The sequence below is a fragment of the Pholcus phalangioides genome, unplaced genomic scaffold (genome assembly GCF_987345545.1).
Source record: "Pholcus phalangioides strain wild (caught in Gottingen) unplaced genomic scaffold, Ppha-v1.0 ptg000042l_1, whole genome shotgun sequence".
Taxonomy (NCBI): Eukaryota; Metazoa; Arthropoda; class Arachnida; order Araneae; family Pholcidae; genus Pholcus; species Pholcus phalangioides.
In genome coordinates, this window is record NW_028301628.1 from 17199209 (window position 1) to 17211235 (window position 12027).

General features: G+C 37.2%; 1 protein-coding gene across 8 annotated transcripts in view; it reads left to right on the forward strand.

Annotated features, from left to right (window-relative positions):
- The window catches only part of mRpL46 (mitochondrial ribosomal protein L46), a 101022-nt gene that overhangs the window by 37512 nt on the left and 51483 nt on the right, over window positions 1-12027 (forward strand). For 6 of the 8 annotated variants that reach the window (XM_089254680.1, XM_089254682.1, XM_089254686.1 and 3 more), the window contains one exon: window positions 3704-3843. In XM_089254680.1, the coding sequence (XP_089110806.1) occupies window positions 3704-3843 (140 nt within the window). The remainder of the gene's footprint in view (window positions 1-3703; window positions 3844-12027) is intronic. The other 2 variants (XM_089254681.1, XM_089254687.1) reach the window with 1 other exon arrangement.

The window sequence follows — 12027 nt, forward strand, 5'->3', positions numbered from 1 at the left end:
GACTGCTATACATCCTCTCAGTTAAGGGGTAAGATTGCTGATGAATTCTGAAAACAAGGGAAAAACATTGAGTTCACTGAACGAATCACGTGTTCAGGGGAATAGGAAAGCCTCCTCCGCGGTGTCATGTTACAGAATTCCACACGTGCGTAAAACTTTAAGGGCGATGAGGAACCTCCCATCTGCCACCAGTTTTTCAAACTATGAGTGAAGTGTTATGATTGAATGATTTTTCGTTGTAAGACTGTTGCTCTCCGTGGCGAGACTTTTTAACGGGGAGATCGGCTCGCATTTGCGCCTTGAAGTTGGGAACCACAGAAAACCAACTTCAGCCGACCACCACTGTGGGTTCGAACCCGGATCCTCGCATCGCGAGTCCGTCACTATAATCCCTCAGATCTCCTCAGATTTCCTCAGAATCGTTGGATATAGATGAGTTTTCAGTGGTTGATGAACTAGTTTCCGCTGTTTCTTCTTGAGATGACTTCAAATGGGATACTACTGTCATTTTACTTTGTTCATTATTTTTCAATTTCTTCGTTGTTAGGACATTACTCGACCAATCGCCATCTTGCGTGTACTTCTTTGATCTTGCAAGAAATTTCGCTCTAAATTTGGGACCTTCCTCAACCTGTCACACTTACTGTCTTCAAAATCACATTCGCATGCTGCAATGTCGAACAATTTCCATGCTTCGCACTGAAAAGATTTCAAGTTCAACTTGAAAGTTTAAGAATCTTTCCTTGCTTTCATATGTTTCTGAAGATTCTTGTATTTACAGTAAAAGTCTTTGAAAATTTTGCGTATCCATTGGTGAGAAACCGTAGGAATTGAAGCAGTTTTCCAAATATTTTCTATCTTTGGCACGATAATTTCAAGAATGTCTGCAATAGCTGGATTTTTTCTTGATTGCTGTGCCTTCATATTGCGTTAAGTCAGCAAATAACAAAGCATAACATCGCCATGGGTGGGCAAGATCCGAGAATCCAACTCTTTAGGATTTCCTAAAATGTCACAACAATAAAAGCTTCTGGTCGTTATTTTGACTGCTATACATCCTCTCAGTTAAGGGGTAAGATTGCTGATGAATTCTGAAAACAAGGGAAAAACATTGAGTTCACTGAACGAATCACGTGTTCAGGGGAATAGGAAAGCCTCCTCCGCGGTGTCATGTTACAGAATTCCACACGTGCGTAAAACTTTAGGGGCGATGAGGAACCTCAAGAAGTTTGAATTTTGGGGAAAAAAATTAGGAATGGCATTTCTTCACATAAAGGCATATTTTAAATTCTATTACGATGGCAATTTCGTATTTTTTTTTTTTTCGTTCCACCCTAATATGCACGTCTGAAACACATTGCTAGGGAACCATGATAACCAAAGTAAACATTTGGAAAGTGATTGTTGAGGCCCGAAAACCATTGTTGCCCGACAGTTTTTTGCCCATTTGGAGCATTTGCCCTGCTCTGACAGAATTTTAAAGTAGCTTATCGTTCAAGTGGGGTACCATTTGGTATATATGCGAAATTTGGTGACAATCGATATAAAATTATAGATTTGTATAAAGAACATACACACACAGACTGACACACAAAAAATCAATTTTATATATATACTAGCTATAATACCCAGCGTTGCCCGGGTTTTTTTCAGTGAGGCTTTTTTGGATCACCTCTCCCTCTTTCTTTGAGGGACATGCAAACCATGTCCAAGTTCACCAATATGGCGGCTTCCTACGCGACTCATAAAAGAAACAAATCTAGATTTAAAGAAACATAAAAGAAAAAAAAAAATTTTTTTCTTTTTTTAAAGGGTGCTAGGTATTTCGATTCCCCCCCCCCCCTTTTGAACTTCAAGTTATCGATCTCTGCCTGTTTCTGCTTCAAAAAATGCATAATTAAAGCTGTGGAATTTTTTCGATGTACTTAATTTTAAAGCAACCTAAACTATATGAATTTATGCAGTTCAATATTAAAAGACGATATGGAGACATTAATTTTCATGCACCAATATGGCGACTTACTGTGTGACTCATGAAATAAACAAATCTAGATTTAAAGAAACGTAGAAATGAATATTTTTTTTTTCTTTTTCAATGGGTGCCAAGTCTTTCGATTCCCCCCCCCCCTGAAGTTCTAGTTATTCATCTGCATCAAAAAATATTAAAGCTGTCTAATTTTTTCGATGTACTTTATGAGCCCATAATTAATTTTAAAACAATCTAAACTGTATGAAATTATGCTGTTAGACAATAAGGAGACATTAATTTTCATACTTGAGAAGATATAAATAAATAGTTGAAATCAATGTTATTGCACGGATATCCAACTGGAAAGTATGTCCGGCTAATTGCTTCATATTTAACCTCCTGGGCTTCGTATATCTCTAAGCGAACTCAATATTTCAAAACTCGAGTATTTAATACAATTTTTGAAATTATTGATGTGACAGAAAACCCAACCAAATTTCCTCATTTCTACATTAAAATCGGCAATTTTAACATTGATTTCTATGGGGGATCACCCTTTGCCTTACCCTCAAAGTGATGCTGATGATGGCATCTATTCAAAAAGCTCTCATTACTGAGAGGATTGAATAAAGTGGCAAACCGTTATAAAGGCATAAATATACGTACATATACTGACAGCGTTGTAGAAATGACAAACCGTTGTAAAGGCATATACACGTCTCAAACGCATTGCTAGGGAACCACGGTAACCAAAGTAAACGTTTGGAAAGTGATTGTTGAGGCCCAAAAACCATTGTTGCCCAACAGTTTTTGCCCATTTGGGGCACTTGCCCTGCTCTGACAAAATTTTAAAGTAGCCTATCGTTTGAGTCGGGTCCCATTTGGTATATATGAAAAATTTGGCGACGATCGATCTAAAATTGTAGATTTATATAGAGAACATACATACACACAGACAGACAGGCAGACAGAAAATCAATTTTATATGTATAGATATTGTTCATTCTAGGCGAGGATTCTACCAGGCTGTAATAACCTGATTACAAAAAACTGGATTTTTACTACTGCGATGTTAAGAATGGAAAAAGGTCTTTTTTTGTGTGTGTAATATTTTGAATCTTGGTTCAGATTATTTGAGTAAAAATGCTCAGAGAAACATTGAAATTTAATGGACACATAAAGCATGCCGTCCAATCTAAACAAACACAAAACAATTTCTAGATTTACTATTCAACCATAGACACTCACAACACACATTGCGGCATGCATTAGTTCGTTAGAAATTCCCCAAAGGAATGTTTCACAAGGTGCATGTACAGTTAAATAGTAATGGACTCTGCCATGAAGCAGGAGGGAAAGGATCTAAGCAACAGGATAAGTTTGGTGGCAGAGTTCTGGCATTTGTTCGTTAATTTGCTTGAGTGGTGTCCTATTTAGCATATATATATACATATGAACAAATTCATGAAAATTGGTAGAAAATTATGGATTTTTATTAAGAATGTACACATGAAATAATAATTTTTATAGATTGATGTTCAGTACTGAGAATCATCACAAATTTTTCATGCCCTAACTTAGTGAGTGATTGTACACTGATTTTGCTTTGATTTTAGCCATTATTCAAGCCATATTCATGGTGTATTTATTCAAATGACAAATGTAGCACAATAAATGCTGTATATGAAAGCATTACTTGTATTGTTTTAATGTATTATCTCAAATTTTTAATAGAAAAAGAGCAGAGAAGTTGAACAATGATGAATTCAAAGACTCATCCTTTAGTACGCTGGAAACTGCTCAAGACTTTGAGGATCAGTGTAATAAAGAACTGAACAATTTTTGTCCAGCAAGCCGAGTGACAGGTATTTTAAGTATGAAAACTTTATTAGAAATTTTAAAAATTTCATAAATTATCAATTTAATTTGAATGTTTTATATTTTCAGCTATCGAATATTTGAGTAGGAATTTAAAAATTTTTATGTTATGGGTATTCCTACGTATGAAAAATACAACAAAAAACAAAAATTTCAGAAATGACTGAAAAGTTACATTGAGTAATACAGTTGGCGGTAAATCACATAATTTCCTCATCAGGGTATTGTTATCACTAGGGCTCAGATTTCTATGAGCATATTTTCAATTTCACATTTTTTATATATTTTTTGCTTACTTTACCTTTTTTACGTGATCGAGCATATTTTAAAAATTTATGGTATATTTTGTAATTTTTGATAAAAAGTAACTTTTTCCTTGCTATTCCAATCCCGCTCCCGCTTCAAACTAGTTTTTTCAGTTCCTACCTCTGACGAGAGTTCTTTGGGCTAGGATTTTTATGTACTAAAACTGGAACGTTGTTGCTGATTGGTAAAAAATCCTTAAATTCAGGTTTTTCAACCAATCAGCAATGACATTTAATTTTTTGAGCATAAAAATACTAGCCCTTTAATGACACTAGTGTGTGGCTGCAAATAGATTAATCATCTGTAATGGTAACTCGTGGATAAAATTGGCTACAGTAAAGCTAAGCACAGTACTTGGCTAGGTATTTTTAACCGTAGATGGCAGCACATTTATTTTGAATTTATGGGGGGAAAAACTTACTCAGAAGGGAAATTTCGGCTTGATGAGATTAGTTATTAAAACAAAGAATTTTCATTCATACAGTAAGTAATGGCTAAAAATTATTTAGACTGCATCAACACTTCTCTCTTTTTTTTTTTTTTTTTTGCTAAAACTAATGTTATTTAAGACATGACTGAAAATTTTTTAGGGCATATTCACAGCATATTAAGAGCATAAATGCATTTTTTTATAGAACATTTTTTTTAATTTTTAGTGCATAAAAATCCTAACCCTAGTTATCACATTTGTCGGACTTATAATGGGTGATCCAAAACTCAACGTACAAAACTTTAGGGAGGTAGAAAGCACGAAAACAAAACAGAAACAAAAAAAATTGTGCATAACTGTAAGGTAAGAACTTTGAGCTCTTGTTGTGAAACTTAATGTGTATACGTACTGGCCTGGTGTAAAAGCTAAATAAAGAGTTTTTCCGCCCATTATTGGATTGTCATTTCTGCATCTTGGTTTATTCTCCAGTTGATCAGGTTGGGGTTTTTGTGTTTTGTCTTTGTGTTTTTTACCTCCCCTGAAAGTTTGTAAGTTAGGTTTTGAATCACCTTGTATAATACCATGGGAAAAATAAACTGAAGAGCCAGAAAAACTGGTACAGGCATGTGTATGCAAATAAAGAGATATGGAACCAATGAGAGTACGGCGCTGCGCTCGGCAACGCCTATATAACACAACAAGTGTCTGGCATAGTTGTTAGATCGGTTACTGCTGCTACAATGGCAGGTTATCAAGATTTAAGTGTGTTTGAAAGTGGTGTTATAGTCGGCGCACGAGAGATGGGACATAGCATCTCCGAGATAGCGATGAAATTTGGATTTTCACATAACCATTTCCCGAGTATACCGTGAATATCGGGAATCCGGTAAAAAATTAAATCTACGACATCGCTGCGGCCAGAAAAAGATCATGCAAGAACGGGACCAACGATGACTGACGAGAATCATTAAACGTGACAGACGTGCAACCCTTCCGCAAATTGCTGCAGATTTCAATATTGGGCCATCAACAAGTGTCAGCGTGCGAACCATTCAACGAAACATCATCAATATGGACTTTCGGAGCCGAAGGCCCACTCGTGTACCCTTGATGACTGCACGACACAAAGCTTTATGCCTCTCCTGAGCCCGACAACACTGACATTGGACTGTTGAGGACTGGAAACACGTTGCTTGGTCTGATGAGTCTCGGTTCCAATTGCTTCGAGCTGATGGACGTGTACGGGTATGGAAACAACCTCATGAATCCATGGACCCTACATTTATACAGGGGACTGTTCAAGCTGGTGGAGGCTCTGTGATGGAAGGGGGTGTGTGCAGTTGGCGTGATATGGGACCCCTGATACGTCTAGATACGACTCTGACAGGTGACAGGTACGTAAGCATCCTGTCTGATCACCTGCACCCATTCATGTACATTGTGCATTCCGACGGACTTCGACAATTTCAGCAGGACAATGCGACACCCCACACGTCCAGAATTGCTACAAAGTGGCTCCAGGAACACTCTTCTGAGTTTAGACACTTCCGCTGGCCACCAAAATCCCCAGACATGAATATTATTGAACATATCTGGGATGCCTTGCAACGTGCTGTTCAGAAGAGATCTCCACCCCCTCTTACTCCTACGGATTTACAGACAGCCCTGCAGGATCCATGGTGTCAATTACCTCCAGCACTACTTCAGACATTAGTTGAGTCCATGCCACGTCGTGTTGCGGCACTTCTGCGTGCTCGCGGGGCCCTACACAATATTAGGCATTTTAACCAGTTTTTTTGGCTCTTCAGTGTAGTTTATACTTACTGAGATTCCCACCTTTTTTTCATCTGATTTTTTTTGTGCAGCTTGAAGTTTTTTCCAGGTTTTCTGTCTCCTAAAAGTTATTGTTATCAGACATCAGGCAATGTAAATAGCGAACCTTGTCCCTCATGGACAAACATTTCTGCATTTTATTTATGCATTACTTATGGAGCCATAGTAGCTGCTATGATTCACGTAAGTGTGTCGTTACCAAGGTTGGGTTTCTTCCTTAAGGAACTTATTTCATCCGAAACAGTGGGTGTTAGATCTTGTGTGTACACATCCATGTATGTATGAGCCACTGTGCTGGAGGCACTTCGGAAAAGAGTCTGGGTTTAGACCTCTCCAAGGAGGGTCAGTCTTTGAATTTTTCCATAAGAAGTACCATTACCTTGAACCGCAAATACTGCTTTGCTTTGTGAGACAAAGAATTTGGCCAATTAATGGAAAAAATTTGGGCAGAAGGGTTGTTCACAATTGAGCTGCATGTGGGAAACAGAAACCTGTGGTTGTCAACACCAAAGAAAGTGCCAATTAAAATTACTTGTTTATATATTGCAAGCATTTTTAGTTCCTCACTCTTTAGTTACTCAGTTGTTGTATTTCGTATTTATTCATATTTACTTTTAAATTGAACATGTCATTTATTTACATAATTTATCTGCAACTTATCCCTATAATAATTGTTATCTTTAGTATGTTGTATAGCTGAAGTTTAAGTAATGTGAGTACAGCTCACACACATTACTACTGAGTGCAGTTCAGTACTATTGTATGTACAGCTCAAGTTTAAGTAATGTATATGTACATAATTTTAATAATATGTTGAAATAATGCCATATTTCAAGGCCGGGCTGGATGTATGCATCCATGTATGTGTGAGTCACCGTAGGGAGGCACTTTGGAAGTGAGTAGGGAGATCGACCTCTTTGGGGGGGGTCAATATTTTCTTTTCTCTCTCTTACAGTGCGGTCCTTGATAATTTAAGTTTTGAGTCCTTTCGTTGACAGATATGGACGTATTTTACAGGCCTTCTTTCACCCATCTTAATGGTTATTTTGTAAAACTATTGGTTCTGAACATTATTAAATTATTAATCCCTAGTGGTGAGAAATTTATGTTACTCAATCATCTGTGTCTGGTGAGAACTAAGTTATTGGAAGTCAAACTACAGTCCATGAATATATGGGGGAGAAACTGGAAGAAAATAAGAATGTGCACTAATTATTATTTAGTTAAAGTACATATAATTAATACTTGTTATTTCATCTCATTAATTCTGAAATAATAAATATGTTTTAAAAACATTATTTTTTAACTTTTAATTATAAATATCTCGCAAAAATGTGTAACATTTAATTTTCCAATAAAGCACACACATTAAAACAAATTTATTATTAATTATATTATTACCTTATTTCAATCACTGCACAAAATGTTAATCTGAGTTTAAAACATATTGTATTATTTAAAGTATAATTAATACATGTTTGTATGTAGAAAATAATTGTATTGCATGAAGATTTTGAGGTAAAAATGTGTTAAGAACTTGAAAAAGCTGATCATTGACCTTTTCCACAAGCCAATATGTTCAACACATTTTTTTAAATCTGTTGAACATATGAAACTAATCACTTAACAATATTTAACTACAAGGAATATTATGTCGCATGTAACAAAAGTGTAAAAGTATTTTAGGAATCATAAGACTGGTGTATGATTGACACACGTTCCCTGTGCAATAAGACCAAAGCTGCTGGGAGACATCAAATATAACAGCCAATTGAAATGCTTAGAAAAATTTGTAATTGTAATGCTTTTTTTAATCATTGTTAGTGAATATGTCCATGAGGTGGATAGAAACATACTTGACACAATTGAAAATTTCAAATTGCATGAACAGTTAGTTCAAACATTTTGAACCAACTCTTAACTCATTTCTATAGCACTCGATGTATCAGCTACAGAGAGATTGTGCAAATATTCTTGTCGTGAATGAATGGAGCTTTTTACTATGTCATAAAATTAAGATATGAAGAGACATTGTTTGCATGCCTTATAGATCCTGAATATTGGGGGTGAAAAATTAAATTCTGAACAGGAACTGTGGCAAAGTATAGTAACTTATGGTTTTTTCAACCGCAAGTGCCAAACTTACTTCAGTCATACCATTCGAAGCACTTTTAATATACGTAGTAATATGGTGGGAAAGAATGTATTAAATATCTGAAATTCTCAAAAAGCTGTGATCATGTTGAAATGCCTCTAAGTTGTCCCATAAATTCAGCGGGTTTAAAAAGAATTTTATATATATTTTTGAATTTACCCACTCAACTTTAGAATTTTACCCAAACAATAGCTTAACCCTCTGACTGCTCAATTTGTGAACTGAAATTGCTTTAAAAATTGTCTAATTTTTTTCACTCAAAAAGTGAAGTTTGAGCGGTAATACCACGTACGTTCAAATGTCGCAATTTAGTGGACAACTAACGACATCTGTTGGCCAAAACATAAATGAAAAGTCTAATACTGTATATAATTTATTTCAGTGGTTAAACGGGGGGAAAACGGGATGCGCTCCTCAATAAAGGAAGAAAAACACATTCCCGCGGGATGAGCAGATTTTGCTACATTTGAGTTGCCCGTGGAAACCGCGGGATGAGCAGCCAGAAGGTTAATGGCTGTCATAACAAAAAAGGTTTTGTTACAACACATTGCACTGAACTGATAAAAATGAGGAATTTTAAAATTGTTATACAGTCGAATCCTGTTATGATGAATTCCAAGAAACCGGAGAAATCACTTTGTTATAGCAAAATTTCATTATAAAGGAATTCCAGGTTTCTGCATTGTTCCTATGTAAATTTATCTTAGGGATTATAGAAAAGTATTTGTTAAAATGAAAAAAAAAAATTTTTACTACAAAGGTGTTCATTGAAACAGAATTTGAATATATTTCTTGTCAATATATAATAATTGACAAGAACTATATAATAGTTAAAGTAATTTTAAGTTTATATATGAACTAGCTTTAATACCCGGCGTTGCCCGGGTTTTCTTCAATGAGACTTTTTGGATCACATGATATCTCCCTCTTTCTTTAAGGGACAAACAGTGTCCAAGTTGAACCAATATGGCGACTTACTGTGTGACTCATGAAATAAACAAATCTAGATTTAAAGAAACGTAGAAATGAATATTTTTTTTTTCTTTTTCAATGGGTGCCAAGTCTTTCGATTCCCCCCCCCCCCTGAAGTTCTAGTTATTCATCTGCATCAAAAAATATTAAAGCTGTCTAATTTTTTCGATGTACTTTATGAGCCCATAATTAATTTTAAAACAATCTAAACTGTATGAAATTATGCTGTTAGACAATAAGGAGACATTAATTTTCATACTTGAGAAGATATAAATAAAAAGTTGAAATCAATGTTATTGCATGGATCTCAACTCAAAAGTAGGTCCGGCTAATTACTCCACATTTACTCTCCTGGGCTCCGTATATCTCTAAGCAAACTCAATATTTCAAAAATCGAGAATTCAATACAATTTTCAAAATTATTGATGTGACTGAAAACCCCACCAAATTTCCGCATTTCTACAGTAAAATCGGTAATTTTAACACTGATTTCTATGAGGATCACCCTTTTCCTGACCCTCAAAGCGATGCTGGTGATGATTATGACGTCTATTCAAAAACCCTCATTACAGAGAGTATTGAAAATGTAGCAACCCATTATAAAGGCATAAACTATCATACATAACTGGCTGCATTAAAGAAGTGACAAACTATTGTAAAGGCATAAACACGTCTGAAACGCATTGCTAAGGAACCACGGTAACCAAAGTAAACGTTCGGAAAGTGATTGTTGAGGCCCAAAAACCATTGTTGCCCGACAGTTCTTTTGCCGTTTGGGGCATTTGCCCTGCTCTGACGAAATTTTAAAGTAGCCTATCGTTCAAGTTGGGTCCCATTTGGTATATACGCAAAATTTGGCGACGATCGACCTAAAATTGTAGATTTGTATAGAGAACATACACACACACACACACACACACACAGACAGAAAATCAATTTTATATACACTCATTGCCATAAAAATTTGCGCACCCAGAAAAAGTCGTCAAAATGAAACGAAATTTTACACATGTAAGTACTACGTTGATATAAGTAAGTGATTAGAAAATCCAAGAAAAAGGATAATTTATTGCAGAAAAAAGTACAGATGAACAGAAGTTTTAGTACTCTGTTGGACCCCCTCTAGCGAGAATGCACGATGTGATATGAGCGGGCATTGAGGCGTACAAGTTCCGTATGATGTCCTGAGACATCTCGTTCCACAGGTGCTGTAAATGCGCCTCTAGTTCGACCAACCTCGTAGGGTGTCCAACTTGCCGTCCCAAATGATCCCAGATATGCTCGATTGGTGACAAATCTGGGGATAGAGCAGGCCAGGGAAGGGTGGTAATGTGGCGGAGGCAGTCTTGTGACATCCTTGCTGTGTGTGGCCTAGCATTGTCTTGTTGAAAAATGGCTCCTGGGAGCCCTGCCATGAGTGGCAACACATGTGGCTGAAGGATGTTATGGACGTACCGCTGGGCTGTCATTGTGCTATGGATCAATATTAGGGGTGATCGTGTATCGTAAGCAATGGCACCCCATACCATGACACCAGCTGTGGGAGCGGTGTGTCGCTGTAAAGCGAAGGCAGGATTGATGCATTCACCACGGGGCCTCCACACACGAACACAATTCTCATCACTGCTCAAGTTGAATCTCGATTCGTCGTTGAAGACGACCTGGTTCCATTCCGTTGCAGTCCAATCCCGTCGTGCTCGACACCACTCCAAATGGAGGCGTTGGTGGGTGGGTGTCATTGGCAGCACACGTAATGGGCTCCGCGATACCAGATGTCCTTCAGCCAGGCACCTTGCGATGGTTCGGGAAGACACAGGGGCCCGTAGTGAAGCTGCTGCCTGTGTCTGAATAGCGGCCAAAGAGGCAGTTGGCTCTAAGCGTGCGTTTCGGATGATGTCACGGTCTTCTCGACTACTGGTCTGTCAAGGGCGTCCTGAACCTGGTCGCCGTGTAAATGATGTTTCTTCTGTCCACTGGTCCCAACACCACCTCACAGTAAAATCAGAACAGCCTAGTTGACGAGCTACTCGCCGAGCTGACCACCCAGCTTCCATCATCCCGATGATTCTTCCCCTATCGAACTCTGACAACTGCTCATATGGTCTTCGACGGCGGCGTAACGGCATGTCTACCTCAGCATTTCCTTTGCAAACGATTAAATACACTCCAGCAAGCTCTGCTTACCTGTTTTATACTCCAAGGAGAACGAAGTTCAACGCCCTCTAGTGGCATTACGCAATGCACAATCACGCTGCATTTCTAATCATTTGCCTGTCTGCCCGACATGTGCCTTCAGACCAACTTTCGTTTCTATCCCACAATTATTTCTTGGTGCGCAAATTTTTATGGCAATGAGTGCATATAGATAAAGGACTTTTTATTTAAATATACAACTAATTTTCAAAATGGATACTATATTAACATTAAAAATTATAAAATCCTCTTGTAACACCAATAAATTATGATTGCATGAGTAGTTTTTCA